The 20,191-nt window shown below is 41.0% G+C and overlaps 1 protein-coding gene and 1 long non-coding RNA gene across 12 annotated transcripts in view; one reads left to right on the top strand and one right to left on the bottom strand.

Annotated features, from left to right (window-relative positions):
• The window catches only part of STAM (signal transducing adaptor molecule), a 66,443-nt gene extending 47,566 nt beyond the window's left edge, over positions 1 to 18,877 (bottom strand). For 4 of the 11 annotated variants that reach the window (XR_008701471.1, XR_008701472.1, XM_055543928.1 and 1 more), the window contains exons 1-2: positions 18,671 to 18,877; positions 2,856 to 2,940 (exon numbers count right to left, since the gene is read on the bottom strand). Coding sequence is in view for 6 of the 11 variants with exons in the window: in XM_055543928.1 (XP_055399903.1) it covers positions 2,856 to 2,940; positions 18,671 to 18,710 (125 nt within the window). In the remaining 5 variants the exon portion in view is untranslated. The remainder of the gene's footprint in view (positions 1 to 2,855; positions 2,941 to 18,670) is intronic. The other 7 variants (XR_008701473.1, XR_008701475.1, XR_008701474.1 and 4 more) reach the window with 3 other exon arrangements.
• Positions 18,878 to 19,424: 547 nt separating this feature from the next.
• LOC129625496 (uncharacterized) lies at positions 19,425 to 20,019 on the top strand. Its single transcript, XR_008701477.1, has 2 exons — positions 19,425 to 19,552; positions 19,727 to 20,019. It is a non-coding gene; the product is annotated as an uncharacterized LOC129625496 (long non-coding RNA).
• The last annotated feature ends 172 nt before the right edge of the window (positions 20,020 to 20,191 follow it).

The raw sequence follows: 20,191 nt of genomic DNA, 5'->3' as shown, positions 1-20,191 counted from the left end.
TAATCAAAAAGAAGCAGAGGTACACCCACTTACCCACACTTTGCATGTAGTAACTAATCTTGCACTCACCATAAACCCTCTATGAAAAAGATACTGTTTTTATTCTCAAGTAGCAAACTAAAGTTACTATGTCCACTGGTAACACAGCTAAGCAGTCAGAGCAGGGTCCCAGCCCAGGCATCTCATCCCAGAGGCCATGCCCTTAACCACTAGGCTACTTGCTTTCCTCTGCATAACAAGCTACAAATCTACATCTACTGGACACATATAAATTACTATTACACAAGACAAAATTAAAACAAGAATGGTTTTGATAGCGTGCTTTGAGGATTTAGATTTTCAGTCATTGGGACAAGGAAAGGCTTTATGGAAGAAATAATATCCACAGTGGGTCTGGAGGATATGAGACACCACTGAGAATGGAGATGAGAATATTCCCCACTGAAGGAACAGAGGGACCAAAAGCAATACAAAAGGCTGAAAAGCACTGGAAACTCAAATATCTGAGTTGAAAAGAATGTGTTGTTGCTGTTTAGTTACTAAGTCATGACCGACTCTTTTGCAACCCTGTGGACTATAGCCCATGAGGCTCCTCCATCCATGGGATTTCCCAGACAAGAACACTGGAGAGGGTGACCATTTCCTCCTCCAGGGGGATCTTCCCCATTCAGGGATCGAAACTGCATCTCCTGCATTGGCAGGTGGATTCTTTACCACTGAGCCACCAGGGAAGTCCATTGAAAAGAATAGTGAGTACAAAAGAAGTAAATGAAAAATAAATGATTCAGAGGCCTAAGGAGGTTACTAGGCTTAATTCAGTGAAAGGCAGAGGAGTAACACGGTCAGAGTTGTCACATGGCAACTGATTATAAGAACTGGACAGAAAAAGACAGAAGGAAGTGACAGAAGGTTAACTCACTAGTCTAAGCATGGTTAAGGATGGCTCAAGTAAAGTGCAGTCAATAGAAGCAGAGAAAAAGGAACAGATAAGCAACATGCAGCAGCTACTTGAACTTCAATTAAATTAAGGAAGCAACCAGGCCGGAAAGAACAAGACTGAGGCTACTAAAATGCAAAGACAACAAAGAGGATGGATGAGACCACGCTTGGAGCCACGACTTTGGGAGCCTGCCAGGAGGAGCACATTATAGGCTAAAAAGATCTAAAGTGAAGGGGCAGAAAGGCCTTAAAAGACAAACTTTCCTGACTAATCTGACCAAGTTCAGGAACTTAACTAAGGAGACTCTATGACATCAACATCGTGAGAGAGATCATGGATCAAACTGACAGAATTCAGTAAGAAGCTGACTGCAGGGGCGAGCCTGAGGTTTTAAGCAGAAATGAAAATAACCTTGTCATTAACAGAGGTGAGGACAAAGGAGGGAATGGAGGTCTAAAGCAAAAAGGGACATGAGTTCAGGGTTCTAGGTGGTGAGATTGAGGCTTATAACATGGGATATTCTGAAATTATGCTGCATCCATGGGAGTAGTGCTTGAGTAAACAGAATCAGAGCTAAAAATATAGAAGTCACATAAAGATACTTGGAAGCTATGAGAGAAAAAAAAGAAAAAGTGCTGGGTAAAAAAAAAAGGATCAGAGAAAGTTTAAGGAACTATGTCTATTTAAAAGGGATTGAAGAAGAGCCTGAGAAGGTACCATCAGAGGGTTAATACTACAACCAGGAGAATCCAGCATGATTTAGCAGTGCTCTCAAACATTCTTCACAGGAAAGTATGTAAATAAGACAGGGTTCATGTGGCACAAAGAGATAAACGTGGCTACTCATAACTGGACGTTATTAGCCCAGGAGTGGAGGAAACCATTACTCTATATACGCCTTGCAAACCACTCTTCAGTTAATCTGCTTGCTGCACTGTTTAGAAAGTCCTGTATTAGCAAAAAGTCTGTAGGCCAAAAAGTTTACAATTCTATTTCCCTAAACTGTCTCTTTCTGTAGTCAATGATTAGTTGAGTCAAATGTGAAGATGTGACAAAGAAGACAAGAATACAGAAATAACCAAAAAATTTGGTATCTGAGAAATCAGTGATGACTTTAAATATCAGTGGGAAAAGAAACAACCTAAATATCCATCAGCAGATGAGTGTGGATAAAGACTGGTGTGTGTATATAATGGAATATTACTCGGCCCCAAAAAAGAAAAAAATAATACCACTTGCAGCAACATGGATGGACCTGGAGATTATCATACTAAGCAAAGTAAGCCAGAAAAAGACAAATGCCATATGGTATCACTTACATGTGGAATCTAAAATATGAAACAAATGAACCTATATATGAAATAGAATCAGAGACACAGAGAACAGGCTGGTGGTTGCCGAAGCGGAGGGGATGTGAGGGAGGGATGGAGTGGAAGTTTGGGATTAACAGATGCAAACTATTATACAGAGGATGGCTAAGCAACAAGGTCCTACTGTGCAGCACAGGGAAATATATTCAATATCCTGTGATAAACCACAATGGAAAAGAATATGAAAAATATATATAGGTAAAAGTGAATCACTTGGCTGTAGAGCAGAAATTAACACAACATGTAAGTCAACTATATTTCAATAAAATTTTTTTTAAAAATCAGTGGGAAAAACTAGATTTTAGGAGACAAATATGGACAAGGGTGAATAATTAAAATATCAATACTGTTACTGGTCATGCTGTCCCTACTGTTACAAGGAATAACCTAAACAAGATGATTCCTCAAATCTTGCTAGTGAAAACATTCTTTTTTCAAACCAAATTGTGATTGTAGTAATAAGCTTTACCTTCTAACTCCAGTTTTATTCCCATTAATAAATAGGACGAAAAAACAAAAATCCTTTGAAACCCTGCAACACTTACCCAGTGCGAGACTGACCGACTTTATCACAAATATCCAAAATGAGGCCCCAATCCTCAGCAGTATTCATCTCACTGGTTGCTTTCTCTGTATATTACAAGAAGAAATTGCAGAAACATTATTTCTAAAAAGTCTTTAAGAGGTAAATGACTACATTCAAATTACCAAACTGTAGTATAACCAAGGACCAACAAATCACAAGAGCTATCAACATCTGGTTAATGAAATATTTACGTCTATCTTTAAAAAGAGGTGGGTACCTTTGTTACCTATCACAATTATTTTCCCCACTTTTACTTCATTTGTTTGTTACTTGGTATTTAAAAAAAAGGGGGGGCACTGATTTTTTGTTATAAAAATGTACACACACACAGGTCTATCCCTATCTGCACACAGAAAGACCAAAATAAAGAACTCTTTCATTATCAATAGTTAATAGTTAGCTTCACTAACTATTTACAACTGTGGCTTCCCTGGTGGCTCAGACGGTAAAGCGTCTGTCTACAATGAGGGAGACCCGGGTTCGATCCCTGGGCCGGGAAGATCTCCTGGAAAAGGAAATGGCAATCCACTCCAGTACTATTGCCTGGAAAATCCCATAGACAGAGGATTTTCATAGTTAATTCATAGATGATTTACATAGTTAATTCTTAGCTTTACTTGCCCTTGAAGGAACATGACAAAGAACATGTCTCTATCAAAATGTTCCAGGGAATTAAATTAACTATCTATTTGTTGAGTTTGGATTCTGAGAAGTAGGGTGGAGGGGGCACTGAACAAAAGAAAACCAAGCTTTAACTGAATATTTTCCCTTAAATCTAAACTTGACAAGTTAAAATAAAAAAAGCCAGAGGTATGGCAGATTAAACCAAATCATTAATTTAGACCCCTTTCTTCATTACAATAAAGGAATTTTAATGAAAACACAAGGATAAGGAAAACATGAGAAGCAATAACAGCAACAATATCTCAAAAGCTACAGAACAACACTGATCCATGGTAAACTATTGAGAAGACCCAAGAAAGGTGAACCATGTATTGTTAGTAAGAAAAAAAGCTTAAGAACTAGTCTGTTGAATCCTCAGGAAATTCAACTATTGCAATTGAGAATGAAGAAAAAGAGCACTTCCAAGTTAGCAAAATGGGTTAATGCTGTTTGAAATGTAGGCAGGCTCTATTTCCTCACTCAAGGGCTCTAGCAATCACTTCCCTATTCCGAGAAAGTGAGTGATGGTTTACTTTCTGTAGATAAAGCAAACTTTTTCTAGACAGGGAGACACCAGGTATAGACTTGGGCAGCAAAAATAAGGAATTCCACCCCCCCACCCCCCCCCCCCACCCTCCCTGCAGTTTTCCAGTCTGGCATGTATGCAGCTTGGATGTATTCACTTCATCCTAACAAGTAAAACACTGAACAAAGTGAAAAATCAACGACTCTTCTTAGAGCCCCCAGAAGTGAGGTCACAAGGCAAACTGATGCCCCCAAATTAGACATACAGATAGGCAGATACACAGAACCACAACTTAACAGAGCAGAAGCTCATCAGCACAAACATCACCAGGAACCAGTATCAGGGGAGGAAAATCTACACTGAAACCATCAAACTGCTGGAGGCTAAGTGTGCACAAGTCTGAGTTAAAACCCCTGAGAAGAGGCGGCTAAGAAGACTTCCCATACTTTTGTGAATTTCAATTCCACCATTCTTCCAGGTTCTCAAGGTGAACATCACAGAAAATTTCCCCTATTTTTCCAGCAGGGGGAGAGAAACTGACCATTCTGAAATACACCAGAGTATTCTCTTCCTAAAAAATCCTACCCTCAAGAGAAATTATTTTATCAGTCTTAACCAACTAGTGTTTTACCAGAGATTAACCCAACTGTGGGAAGAGAAATCCCAAAGCTAGCTTGTTCCAGCCTTCCACGTGGGAGAAGGGGAATATCCAACTCCAGCCCACGGGAGCCATCCCATCCCACCAATGGGATGAGCAGGGGATGGACACTGAGAAGCATGTGAGAATTCACACCCCAGGGGCAGAGAGGCTCACTGAGCCCAAATCCCAGGACAGTCGGCACCTGATTATCACACCACTAAAGGCAGGTGTCCCTTCGTCTAGTATATCATATCCAGCTGCTGGCAAGCCACACTATAAGGCAATGAGCACAATTGGAAGGGTATCAGAGTAGCATCAGAACCAAACTCAGACATGAGAAGGATGTTGGAATTATCAGACCAGAATTTTTAAAGAATATGACAATATGCTAAGAGCTCTAAATGGAAAAAGGAGGTAATATGCAAGAACAGATGGACAATGTAGAGAGATGGAATTTCTAAAAACGAAATATTAGAGATCAAACAACAATATAATATAAATGAACATCCTTGGATGGGCTTATCATCAGTCTGGACACAGTTGAAGCAAGAATCTCTGAACCTAAGGACATGTCACTAGGAATTTCCAAAACTGAAACACAAAGAGGAAAAAGTGATGGAGGGAAGGGGCCGAAGCGGGGGGTGGGGTGGGGGGGGTGGTGGGGGAAACAGATTATCCAAGAGCTGTGGGAAACTATAAAAGCTGTGACAAAGGAATCACTGGAATACCAGAGAAGAAAGAGGAAAAGAAAAAGAAGAAATATTTGAACCAAATATGACCCGGAATCTCTCCCAAATTAATGTCAGACACCAAACCACAGATCCAGGAAGCTGCAGGAACACCAAGTACAATAAATGTCAAATAAAGAAACAAACACACTGGCATATCAAACAGCAGAAAATCAAAAATAAAGGGGAAAAAAAAAGAAGCCAACAGATGTACAGAATGGATTGGTGGACACAACAGAGGAAGGAGAGGGTGGAACAAATTGGGAGAGCAGCCCTGACTTTATACACTACCATCTGTAGAGAGATGGCTAGCGGGAAGCAGCTGTGCAACCCAGGGAGCTCAGCTCGGTGCTCTGTGAGGGTTAGAGGGCTGAGACTGGGGGGTGGGAGGTGGAAGGGAGGCTCAAGAGGGAGCGGGTATATGCATACTTTTAGCTAATTCCCACATGTTTACTGTATGGCAGAAACTAAGACAACATTGTAAAGCAATTATTCTCCAATTTAAAAATTTTTTTAATTTGAAAAAAAGAAGCCAGCAGAAGAAAACACCTTACCTATTCAGAAGTAAACAGAATGATTATACCTGACATCTCAGAAACCATGCAAACAAGGAGAGAATGGAATGAAATAGCATTGAGAAAATAACCACCAATCAAGGATTATATATCCTGTGGAATTATCCATAAGGAAAAGACAGTCTTTCTCAAATAAAGAAACATCAAGGGTATCTGCTGCCACTAGACTGGCCTTGCAAGAAATGTTTCAGAAGTTTTTCAGGGAGAATATAGGAGATATGCATACATGAATGTGTGTGTGCAGGCATATGTATAAATGAAATGAAGCACAGCAAGGACACCAGGAACAAAAGAGAGAAATTAGGAATATGAATATTTTGTTACTAGAAGGTGAGCTGTACTATCACTGAAGTGGCACCATGTTATTTGAAAGTGAACTTGGACTAGTTGTAAATGCATATATATATTGTAAACTCTTAGGCAGTTAAAAAAGTAGAAAAATATATATAATTAATATGCTAAAAAAAGAAAATGGAATCATATAAAATATTCAATTAAAACTCCAAAGGCAGGTCGAAGAGTATCAGAAACAGAAATAAAAAACAAGGGTTACAACTAGAAAATTATAACAGGTATGGTAGATGTTTATCCAACAATATCAATAATCACTTTAAATGTTAATGGTCTAAATATAGGCAGAGATTGTCAGAGTGATCAAAAAATAAGATACAATTAAATGTCAACTACAAGCAACCCACTTTAAATATAAAGACATACATATAAAGTAAAAGGATGGAGAAAGAAACAGCATGCTGACACTAATCACAAAGAAGTGGGATTAGTTATATTAATGTCTGATGAAGCCAACTTTGGAACAAGGAAAATCATCACGGACAAAGACATTACATAATAAAGAGGTCAATTCTCAGAGAAGACAAAAATCCTTAACATACATGTGCCTAACTAGAGAGTGTCAAAGTAACTGACACAAAAAATCATGTGAACTCCAAAGAGAACTAAGTCACTAAGTCATGTCCAACTCTTTTGTGACCGCTGTGGACTTTAAGCCTGCCAGGCTCCTCTATTTATGAGATTTCCCAGGCAAGAACACTGGAGTGGGTTTCCATTTCCTTCTCCAAGGGATCTTCCTGATCAGGGATCAAACTCATGTCTCCGGCATTGACAAGTGGGGGTCTTTACCACTGAGCCACCAGAGAAGCCCCTTGTTGGTTTACTCTATACCTAAAACAAGGTTACTGTAGACTAAGTCTTTCAAGACCTAAAGTTCTTGTCACTATGAAACAGCAACATACCAAGAAAGTCCAGAACACCTGAACTGATACACTATGTCACCATCTGCACCAGTAGAAAAGATCTGTGTCTGGAGTATTTTCTCTTTTGCCTCTTTATTGGAATCCTGAGAAAGTCCACCAGGAAAAAAATGAAGCAAGCAAGATGCAGCTACAAGTAAAAGAATTTCTAGACTCACTAAATTGTTTTAAATGAGCTTTAACCATGAGGGGATCTGTATTAATTCAAGAAACACCAGAGAGCTAAGAAAATTTTGAGCAAGGAAACACTCTGATCAGAGTTGGACTTTTAGGGAAAAAAACATGAATCTGCTGCCAACATGTAAAAAATAGTTTGGGAGAGGGAAAAGAAGAAACTATAATGAGAAACTTAACATAAATCTGGAGACAAAGTAAATGAGCTACTTTGAAAGCAAGTGCTGAAATGCTGTTTAATGTGTTCTCACTGGCAGGTGTGCCAAGATGGTAACAGTAAATTGACCTGTTTAAGCTTCCATAACTGTAAATCCCTTAAAAATAACAACTTCTACTTTGGGTAATTCTTTGAACATTCATGTTTTCAGTCTAAATGCTCAATAAATTCTAAACTTGATCATACAACTGCAATATGAATCCATAAGGGTCACAGAAACATAGACCTTTAGTAACATCTATTTCAGTGCTTTTTTCAAATTTTACTTTTCAATGCAGAAACCCTCTACAAGTTAAATCTAATGCTAGCTACCTGGAGTTAGCACACACACTTCACAGGTTGAAGGTACAGGTCTTCAAGTCTCCCCTCACTTCAGACACAAGAAACAAGCTCTGGGCTTCCCAGGCCACATACATTCTGACCAACTGGCTACAGATTCAGGGGTTTCCACTATCCTCTTGGGTTCAGTGATTCACTATAACCACTTACAGAATGAAGAAAATCACCTATAATTACAGTTTTATTATAAAATATACAAATGTCAACCAGCCAAAGAAGAGATACGCATTGTGCTGGGGCTGGGAGGATCTCAAAAGCAAAGCTTCTGCACCCTCAGGACTCCTCATCCTCCTGGCATGTCACTGTGGATCACCAACCAGGAAGCTCAATGGAGGCTGGGTGTCCACGGTTTTTATTGGGGTTTCATCAAGAAGGTATTGTTGACTGAATGAGGGGCCGCCTCCTGAAACTCCATCTCCAAGCCTCCTCCTCCTTTGTGGAGGGCCAGTTGATACCATGTGACTCAACGCGCCAGCCATCTAATCACAAGATTAGTCTTTTTGGAGCAATCAGCCCCCATACTGAGTGATTTTACTAGTATAAACCAAAGGACTGTCCCAGGAACCCACCATAAATATGAAAGATGCTCCTACCACTTGGGAAATTCCAAGGATTTAAAGGTTCCCTTCCCTGGGTGATCTAGGTTCCATCTCTGGGTTGGGAAGATCCCCTGAAGAAGGGGAAGGCTACCCACTCCAGTATTCTGACCTAGAGAGTTCCATGGACTGTACAGTCCATGGGGTCGCAAAGAGTCAGACACAACTGAGCGACTTTCACTTTCACTTTTCCCTGGTGGCTCAGATAGTAAAGATTCTCTGACTGCAATGAGGGAGACCTGGGTTCGATTCCTGAGTTGGGAAGATCCCTTGGATAAGGAAAATGGCAACCCATTCCAGTATTCTAGCCTGGAAAATCCCACGGACAGAGGAGCCTGGCGGGCTACAGCCCATGGGCTCAAAAAAGAGTCAGACACAACTGAGTGACTAACACTTTCCAGAAAACATGGACAAAGATTAGTCAAATTCTTTATTATTCAACCATTTCTAAGAAAAATTTATCTTAAAAGAAAGCCAACGTGTGAAGTAAATCCAAGGGGAACTGCTCTGAGGAGTCCCAGAACCTTGCCCCTTTTATCCCCCAAACCATTTGACACCCAAAAAGACTGAGTGAGTCATCCCGAACAAGATCCTCCAGTCTAACATTTACAGTCTGCAGATTCAGCATCCATAGGTCAAAACTGTCAGAAAAAGAAAAATTCCAAATGGTTCCCAAAAGCAAAACTTGAATGTGCTGTGCATGGGTGACTATTTACACAGCACTTACACTGTATTTACAACTATTGACATAGCATTTACGTATTACTGCTGCTGCTGCTAAGTCACTTCAGTCGTGACTCTGTGCGACCCCATAGATGGCAGCCCACCAGGGTCCCCCGTCCCTGGGATTCTCCAGGCAAGAACACATATTACTAGGCATTACAAATAATCTAGAGATGATTTAAAGCAGTGGTCCCCAACTTCTTTGGCACCAGGGACCAATTTCAGGAAGGCAGGGGTGGGGTGGGGATGGTTTGGGGGTGATTTAAGCACACTACATTTATTGTGAACTTTATTTCCATTATTAATACCTCAGCTCCATGTCAGATTATCAGGCATTAGATTCCAGAGGCTGGGGACCCCTGACTGAAAGTATATGGGAGTATTCATCTCCTTTGGGATGAACTCAGAGGGAGACGTGCTTCTTCTTCACTCTCCTGAATACCTCGAATCTGAATTTTCCTTCCAGAACCCCTGAGGGGCTTTGGTCTTGTGTGGTTCAATAAGACTGATTGAACAAGTCTCTTAAAATAACTGGAAAAGGAGGAAACACTGGCAGGAAAAGGAAAGACCTCATGTTTACAGCAAAGCCCTCCAATGCTTTATTTTTATATACATACTTTTTTAAATGTGTTCTTTTAAGATTGCAGGTTTCTTTTTGTAACCAGATACTTAAAACAAGCACTAGTAACTGCCAAAAAATATGCTAATTTTCAGAAATAATTGCCTAAACTTTACAATAAAAATATTTCACTTTTATTGTAGTTTCTCGATGTTTAATTATTAGTGAGTCAAGTGTAATATACTGTTTATATCAACTACTTGTATTTTTCTCTGTGACATACATATTCATGGCCTTTGCCCATCTCTCTTTTTGTATGTCTACATAAGTGTCGTAGGGCTTCCCTTGTAGCTCAGCTGGTAAAATATCTGCCTGCCATGCAGGAGACCAGGTTTGATTTCAGGTCATGAAGATCTCCTGGAGAAGGAAATGGCAACCCACTACAGTATTCTTGCCTGGAGAATCCCATGGATAGAGAAGCCTGCAGGCCACAGTCCATAGGGTCGCAGGAGTTGGGCACGACTAAGTAACTAAACCTAAGTGTCTTATTAATTTGTAAGTGTTCAGTATTTGTAAAGAATATTTTTAAAAATTTTCTATGGTAAAAACATCTTTTCCAACTTGTAAAAAAAAAAAGTCTATGAGAGGATGTGCATACGTTATATGAACACATTATGCCATTTTATGAGGGACTTTGAACATCTGCAGTTCTGTGTCCATGGGAAGTCCTGCAGATATTGAGGGATGACTGTACTTCATCTTAGAAAAGGAAAGCAGGCTATCATTCTGATCTGGCAGCGCACTTAAATAATTAATTCATCATTCTTACTGACTGGTAGCCAAGCAGATTTTGTAAAAGCTTAGTGCATTTTTTAAAAGAATACACTTAAATTTTGAAACCTATCAGTTTCTTTATTAAATAATACAATATGCTCTGTAACAGCCTCTATGAGAAGAGAATCTAAAAATAAAAGCGTATATATATATATATATATATATGTATATGCATAACTGATTCACTTTGCTATACAGAAACACACCCTGTAAATCAACTATACTCCAATAAAAGTTTTTAAAAACAGCAAAAAAATATATAATAGTTAAGCTTACTAAAACCTAACTTACTAAAAAGTAAATAGTTAACTAGAAATGACAAGCTTATGTCTGATCAAATACAAATTGTCTATTATCATAACTAAGGATGATCTGAATTAAGGCATACCCAGGGGTGTCTTGGAGAAGGCAATGGCAACCCACTCCAGTACTCTTGCCTGGAAAATTCCATGGACCGAGGAGCCTGGTGGGCTGCAGTCCATGGGGTCGCTAGGAGTTGGACACAACTGAGCGACTTCACTTTCACTTTTCTGCATTGGAGAAGGAAATGGCAACCCACTCCAGTGTTCTTGCCTGGAGAATCCCAGGGACGGGGGAGCCTGGTGGGCTGCCATCTATGGGGTCGCACAGAGTTGGACACGACTGAAGTGACTTAGCAGCAGCAGCAGCAGCAGCAGGGGTGTCTGGTATAGTCATTAGCAGATATTATGCTAAACATTTTCTTATGCATAAACAGGATCAGGATCTAACTCAATCTTAATAGAGATCAGAGATGCCACTCATCTCAGAACACTAAAACTATTCACATTATTTACTGATGCTGCCTCAATAGCTCAGTTCTTCTAGGCTGTAAAATAATAAACATTTTTTAAATCAGAAAAATATAAACTATCGGAGCAGTTCAACATGGATTTGTAAACAGCGACGTCAACACTCTTCATTTTCTAAGACAAAAAACAGGGTTCGCGGGAAAGGGAAAAGTGACAAGCAAATATAACAGACTTGCTTCCAAAGAATTCAAAGCTTCATAATGATCTCATTTTATCCTCAGATTATCCTTACCATTATACTCAAAAACAGGAGACTGAGAAATTTGCCTAGAAGTACCCAGAAGAATCACACAATGAGCCTCATCTGAATTTCAGTAGTCTTCTCAATGGATTGAAGAACTTTTTTCTGATAAGCAGCTACTTCTGATTTTCTCAAAATTTATGACTGCTAGAGATTTGGGGAGGTGCTGCCAGGATGACTGTGTACCATGTTCAGGCTATAGGAAAAACACTCATTCAGTCAGTCTGGAGGTGTAAGAGTTCATCAAATCAGTCAAGGGAAAACACAAGTCCTAAAGAAGTCATCCTCTTTTGGAGATCATCAGACTCAGTTTTCCAGAAATGTTTCACCTAACTTTCCTGTCCATCCTGAGCACTGGAAATCCTACTGGCAGTGCAATCTGAAGCTCTTCTAACCAGACCAGACGGGGAAGCAGGTGTCAAAGGAAAACATGAAAGTGTCTCAGAAAAGAGCCCAAGATAGAAATGAAAACCTAGACGCATCAGAAAGAATAACCTACAGGAGAAGTAAAACAGGAACAGAAGAAACATTGAGTAGAAAATCTCTTAACCCAGTGGACAGCAGACCCTTAACAGATCTGTATTCTGGATTTTCACATTTTCCTCCCCAGTATGTTTTACAATAACTGATTCCACCTCTTAGAATCTGAGTGCGTGCTAAGTCGCTTCAGTCCTGTCCAACTCTTTGCGACCTTATGGACTGTAGCCCACCAGGATCTTCTGTTCATGGGATTCTCCAGGCAAGAATACTGGAGTGGGCTGCTATCCCTAGAAGGCTCTAGGGGATCTTCCCAACCTATGGATAGTACCTGCGTCTCTTCTGTCTCCTGCATTGGCAGGTGGGTTCTTTACAACTAGCGCCACCTGGAAAGCCCTACAGAGGGTGCTTATATTCCGCTAACAATTACCAACTATTTAGTATGAGTAAAGATTGAGTTAGACAACTTGCACTTGAATTCTGGTTCAGCCATTTACTAGCCCAGCGATCTTTATAAAGTTAATTAAATTTGAAAGACAGAAGCTGAATAGCCTCCTCCAAATTGTTGTCTAACTTGATTATAAGAGGATCTGAAATGTATCCCTTGTGCAGGTACTGGGGTGAGTGCTTTACGTGCATCAGCTCCTCAAAAGAGCCTTTAATGGGGATTAATGAAGAGAAAAGTACGTCAGGTCAGAGAATCCACAAACGAAAAAGCCATGGTGTAAAACCAACCAGGAAATATGCCTTGAAGAGAAATGTAGAGGCTGAAGAGACTAGGGTTAGGTCATATATGCTATGCTGAAAAGCACAAATTCCTGTGGAAAGCTGTAGATTTACTCAACTATTTTAATCAGAGGAGCCATAAGATCACATTTACATTTTAGAAATATCACTGTCACCTGGAAAATAACTGGGGACGGACTGGAAGCAGGGATAAGACAGCTGCTGGACCACTCATCAGAGAGCAAGCTAAATGTGCCTGGGTGGAGGCAGTGAGGAAAAAAAGGATGGGAGACATGAATGGAGGGACAGATGAATAAACTTAGAAGCACACAGACTACGGCAGCACCAGAATCCTTGAGGGCAAGTTCAGGGTACCCGGCTCACAGCAGACAGCATGGATTTCTTGTGAGAATCTAGAAAATGACAATTACAGAATTTAAGAATGACACCCAGGCTCTTGACATATGTGACTACATAAACTGAAGCACCAGTCATCAGAATAGAGGAAAAGCATACTCAAGAAGTAAAGTTTGAATGTAATTCTGAACATGCTGAATTTGAATATTCAACTCCAGTAAAGAGAATCTTGTGTGTTTTTAAAGTCCACATTCTGCCCACTTACTAAGAGCTGACGCTGTACCTGTAGTTTAAACCCAAAGACCAAGCAAGGTCTTTCCCTCACACTAAACTGCAGGAGACTGTGATACTGACATTTATGAAAATTAAACACGTGGTTTGATACTGACTGGGCTAACAAAACATGTCCAAGATTGTAGGGTATGAACTGGACCAAAGCAGTGTGACTACGAATGCAAATGCATTATTATAAAAACTAAGACATGATGATTCGGCAGAAGCAGGGTAATGATTTCAAAGATGTCTCTTGGGTTTCAAACCAAGATAACTAGAACATAATAAAATAAACTACATAATTAAGAAAGAACCCATCTGGAAAGATAAGCTCAGTTTTCTGACATTGATTTTTTTAGGTGGTAACACAACACCAAATAGACAGGCAAGGCCAGAGAGGGAGAAAAATATCAACAACTCTTTATTTAATAAATACATATTGAGTGCTTCCTATGTACCAGGCATTGGCCCTATGGTACTAAGAACAGAACTGAAAATTTCTCACCCTCCAGGAATTTATATTCTACACAGGAGACAATCAATCAATCAATCAATCAACGGGAGGTAGCTGAGTACAATGAAGAAACAAAATGGAACAAGGACGCAGGGTGAAGATGGATATGTTTTACAGAAAGAAATTAGGGGAAGCCGCTCTTAGAAACTTATTTGAACAGTCTCGAACAACTGATGAATATAAAATCTTCAAATACTTGGGGGAAGAATGTCCTAGACAAAGAAAACAGCACAACGTAGATACCACAGCAGGAATGAGCTTGGTGTACAAAGAACAAGAAGCTTAGAATGAAAGTGTCTGGAGATCATAATATCAGAACACAGGAAGGACCAGACTGTGAGCCACACTGGGAACTTGCATTTCCCAATAAGTGGCATGGGAAGGCCCTGGAAGATTCTGAGCAGGTAAATGACAGTATCTCAGACTTTTAAAAGAACATGGATCTTTGTAAATGAAAACTGATTGAAAATGGCAAGAACGGAAGCAAAGAAGCCGACAGCTCCTGCCACAGTCTATCAAAGAGAGAAGGATGACTGGAGTAAGATAACAGTCATGAGCGAAGGAGAAGTGATGAGATTGTAGATATATTTTTAAAGGAGAGCCAGAAGAACTGGCTTAGAGTATAGATGTGGAGGGTGAAGGAAAAGGAGAGGAGAATCAATGATGACTCCTAGACATTAGAGCAGAGAAGGCAATGGCACCCCACTCCAGTACTCTTGCCTGGAAAATCCCATGGATGGAGGAGTCTGGTAGGCTGCAATCCATGGGGTCGCTAAGAGTTGGAGACGACTAAGCGTCTTCACTTTCACTTTTCACTTTCATGCACTGGAGAAGGAAATGGCAACCCACTCCAGTGTTCTTGACTAGAGAATCCCAGAGACAGGGGAGCCTGGTGTGCTGCCGTCTATGGGGTTGCACAGAGTCGGACACGACTGAAGCGACTTAGCAGCAGCAGCAGACATTAGATGAGTGACAGTAAATATCAGCAATGCCATCTATTGAAATAGGCAAGGATGAAGGACTGAGCAGGTTTGGGGAAGAAACCAAACACTATTATTATCTCTATTTCCCATACTAACAATAAGGAAACCACGGCACAGTATGTTTAAGCAACTAAGCAAAGTTACATGGCTGGTCAGCAGCTAACCTGGGAATTGAGTTTAGACAGTGCAGCTTCAGAGTCCGAATTCTTAACACTAAGCTAAGTTGCCTCATAAGACTCCAAAGGGGAAAAAAAATATATCAAAAAATAAGTTCTAAGACTGAACATTTGGAAGTCACAAAAAAAAAAAAAAAAAAAAGAGAGAGAGAGAAAGAGAGGGAAGCCAAAAAGACTTAAAAAGAACTAAGCAGAAAGTTAGAAAAAGTTTGGTGTCCTAGAAACCAAGAGAATGAAGTACATCAAAAACAGGAATGCTAAGAGATCAACAAAGAAATGGACTAGGAACTGACCAATGGATCTGGCAAAATGGGATTCACCAGGGACTTTGAAATAAAAGCTTGATGGAATGAGTTATCTTTATAATTCAAGAGTTCAACTGAGCAAGAAATAAAACATCTGAGATTCATGTGTTCAATAAATGTTTACTGGATGTTTATTAGTGCCAGACAGTGGTCTACATGTTGGGGATACAGTGGTGAACAAATCAAACAAAAAGCTCTGTCCTCAGGGAGCATATGTTCTAATAACATATTGAAGTGCTTCTTCAAAGGAAAAGTTATCTTCAGTATTTTACTTCTTTATGTAAAATGATACGTGGTAAAAATCAGTAAATTTCTGCTTTATGGTTTCAGTTTACCAGTTTATTGATCAATAAAGCTAACGGCAATTAATGTTGAAGTGGTAAAAGTATATGCTAATGTTAAGTGATAAATATATCAAGTGAGTTAGTGAGAGTGTATCAATGAAATGCTCACTGATGGATAAAGTGAGAAGAAATAGTTAAATGTATTATACATACTATATTCTGCATGCTATCCTAGTAAAAAAATTTTAAATGGGAGTCTGCTGGACTCTGTCCAAGGATGATTTACTGGGAGTCTCTGGCAAGTCTTCTTAGATAACCTTTCATGATATTTTGATACATGGATCATGGGGAAAGAATTGATCCAAATACTAAAACCTGGCTTTTAAAAGGTAAAATTTTCTGGGACTTCCCTGGTGGTTCAGTGGTTAGAATTCTGTTTCCACTGCCAAAGGCACAGGTTTGACAGGGAACTAAGACTCTGCCAGTCACCAGCCAGAGCAGCCAAAAACAAACAAACAAGGAAAAACTAAGCTTTTCTGGAGCAAAACAATGCTCCTATACTCAAGAAGCTTACCATAACTGATACATTCTCAATTCAACAAACTTTTATAATGCATCTCCTCTGTAGCAACAAGTAAGAGTTAAGGAGCATAACGCAACATATGACTACCTTTAATATGAAATAATTTAGTAAAGACAAAAAGTATTGCAGGAGGTCTGAAAAGGGTGGCAACAACAGTGGGATAGAACAATGTTTCTCAACTGGAAACTATTTTGTGCCCTCGGGGGACATTTAGCTGTGTCTGGAGATGTTTTAAATCATAGGTGTGGGTTGGGTGGGGAGAGGTGCCACTGGCATCAAGCCGGGAGACGTCAGGGATGCTCCTAAACACCCTACATTGCAGAGGCTAGATACCCACGACAAAGACATTTACCTGGTCCAAACCATTTGTAGTGTCACCTATGGAAACCCTAGGTTAGAGTAATCAGGATATGATTCAGGTATGAGCTGGATGCTGAGTTGGCCTTTAATCATGAGGACGTGCAGAAAGGTAGAAGAAACAATACAAGCAAAAGTGTAAAAGCAAGAAGGAGCCTGTGTCTGAATTGGGTGGTGCAGGTACTGGGAAAGGATTTGACATTAAGAATCCAATGGAAATGCAGGTTCAAGGGCAATAGGATATAAAGACGATTGGGTAGGTGGAAGCTCAGTTACATACAACCATGAAAACTAGATCAAGGTGCTGGAAACAGAAGAAGCAGGTATTAAGAAACTGCTTTATTTTAACCATTTGCCCTGGAAATTAATGTAGTAAGTTATAAAACTGCCTGAGAGCAGCGACCACATCTCTTATTCATCACTATCTCTTATGTCACTGAGCAGTGTCCTATAAACAGTGTGTGCTAAGTACTTATTAAGTTAAATGTTACTTCCCAATTATTTATTTATTAAATACTCCTAGTGACCTCTAAAGCTCCATCCACTGCTAAGATGCAGGACATTCATTTAAAATGTCCCAAAAAAGTTTTCTTTGAGTTGATGCCTACTATCTAAAGGCACTGCAGGAGATCCTCTATACATGTTATCTCATTGAACCACAAACAGGATGTATTTTCCTTTTCTTTAAAGATGAGGACACCAGGACTCAAAGAACTTAAGTAACCTGTCCATGATTTCCCTCTGAGCTAGGCAGTGGCGGGGACAGGACTGAAACCTTTTCTAATCTTAACCCAAACCCTCAAGCTTCAGTGGCAGGCTGTAAGTTGGGAATTAAAAAGCAAATTCAAACCTTTCATAATTAAACTACGCAAATATAGAAATAGCAATTCCATAAGGTCGCCCTTATTTTTCTTGACTGTAACAATTAGACATGGTATTTAACCTGCTTTCATTTCACACCTGTGAGCCAAGGTAGTTACTAAGTGGATTCAAATCACCCCAAAATTCTCTCAGGGAAAACTCAAACTCCTCTCATTATTACCCTCAGACCAGGAAAACACACACACACACAGCTAACCTGTTGAATTGATATGGTCAGTACTTAAAACCTGTGATTCACAAAACAAATAAACAAAAAAAAAGACTATTTCAAATTCAGAACAAATTAGCATTTTCAGATCCCAGGTCCTCTTCTACACTTAAAGGACTGAGACCTACACTAGGAAAGCAGCCCAGCGACTCAGGTCCTCAAGCGTGTTTATATTGTTGTCAAGTATTCCATCTTCATCTCTCTCCCAGTATCTTTAAGAGTCTACCCTTAACCAAAGCTCTCTCCTTCCTCTCCCTCGTACAGTTATAAAACAGATTTTAAAGTCGTCTAAGGAAGCTAACCTAAAACATTATTCCAGTTCCCAACGTTTGACACGTGCCCGGGAAACCCTTCATCACACAGCTTATCATCCTACGCCAGCTGGGACTCCCTAGCTCTCGATTCTGTCCTCCCAGGAGCAATGTCCCAGCACCAGATGCCACACCAGCTGTTCCTCCGCGGCCTTCGACACCCACTTCTCCAGCAGTTCTTTAGGAACCCAGAGCCCCAGCTCCAGGCCTATTTCCCAGGCTGTCTCAGTCCCCCCGCCACCTCCTTTTTTTTTTCCAAGAAGATGCGACAAGCCCCCAACCTCCTCCAAACCCTTACAGAAAGAGCCTCAGGAAAGAGGCAGGATTCCGCCCGGCCCGGGGGTCCAGACTGTCCTCCGGGAGCGGGCCAAGAGGGCTCGCGGTCCGCCGAGGGGTGGACAGGGGGCGGCAAAAGCACCTACCGACATCCTGATCGAAGGGATTCGTGGCAAACAGAGGCATCTCCACTGCGTGCAGAGGTGTCCGCAGGGACTCCTCCTCGACACCACGGGAGTCAGGGTGCGACCTAGGAAGGAAGTCTCCTCGGGCAAAAACAGCGGCCGAGACGGACTCTCCGCGTCCCGCGACAACCCCAGCTCTCCCCTACCCGCAGCAACCGCGGCAGCGGCGGCGGCGGCAAGAGCGGAGGAGCCGCGAAGGCCCCGGGCGCAGAGCCTGTCGGGAATCTGGGTGCCCTGGGATTCGCCTGTCCAGAACCTGCCCCGAACTTGCCCCGCAGAAACCGGCCCAACCCCAGAACCCCCTCTGCCCGGACCCCCTTTGACTGGCCCCACGGAACAGTGGCAGGGATGCCTGCCTTTCCTGACTTGGCCTGGATCCTGAGCCTCCGGAGGACGGGGTCCTCCAGGCGTGCCGAAGACGACTAACGAGCTCAAGCGTGAATCAGAGGTTGAGCAGAAAGAAAAGGGGTCGCGTCTTGGTAGAGAGAAACCCTCTTTTCCCCCGTGCTCCGACGGTGGTCACAAATTTGTGGTCCCTAGGGCGGAGGATGGAAACTCCTTTCCTCATCTAAGTAAAAGGGGTTATGAGTTCAGGTCGCTGCCCGCGGTGACAGGAAGCTTGCTCTGGTAAAGTCATGTGAGCAGGCGGCTTGGCCCGAATCCCGAAGAGGGGAGTGTCAGGCGCGCGGCTCCTCGCGGAGGCTGGGGCGGCGCTGGCATCATCCAGCGAGTCCCCGAAGGCCTGCCTGGAAGCTCTGTCGAAAGCTCTTCTAGCTGGGCGTTGGCAGCTACTAGCCGTGTGATCCGCAGGCTGTTAACAGTGATTGGCAGTTGACCAAAAAGGTCTGCGATAGTCAACCCCCCCCCCCCCCCAAAAAAAAGCCGAGCAAAAAAAAAAAAAAAAAAGGCTGAAAAATGGATCTAAAGCTTGATCAGTGGGTAGTAATAACTTAAACTACTTAGTAATTTTATTTATAAGTTTACTTAGTAACAAAAACTCTTCTCTGTATCCTGTAGAAATTCTAAGGAACATCTTCTAGAGATTTGTGCATCCCACTTGGAAGGAACTTGGAGCATCTTGCATGTCATCTTGCATGTAAATTGAAATTATGTAAATTTACCATAACTGCTGACTGCAGGATGTAAACGTTTAGAACGTGTCAACAAAATTAGTATTGTGATAGACGAAGAGTGCTTAGAAAAAACCCATTATGAGGTCCCGTTTTTAAAAGTGAGAAATGCAGATTAAAGTAGCGTTGAGATACGTTTTTGTCAGACAGATTAAAAAGAACCAGGGATGTGGGGAGTCGTACACTCACATTGTTAAATGAAATTATTAGTCTCCCAGTAGAAATACTCGAAAGTGTGTAACACAAGGTTAAAATGTGAATACCTCTGGACCCAACAACTTTTTGAAATTTATCCTAAAGACATTCTTTAACAACATGAACAAAGTTATTCATGGCAACATTGCTTATAATA

This window comes from Bubalus kerabau, chromosome 13, assembly GCF_029407905.1.
Source record: "Bubalus kerabau isolate K-KA32 ecotype Philippines breed swamp buffalo chromosome 13, PCC_UOA_SB_1v2, whole genome shotgun sequence".
NCBI classification, from domain to species: domain Eukaryota; kingdom Metazoa; phylum Chordata; class Mammalia; order Artiodactyla; family Bovidae; genus Bubalus; species Bubalus kerabau.
This window is presented reverse-complemented; position numbering and strand designations above follow the sequence as displayed.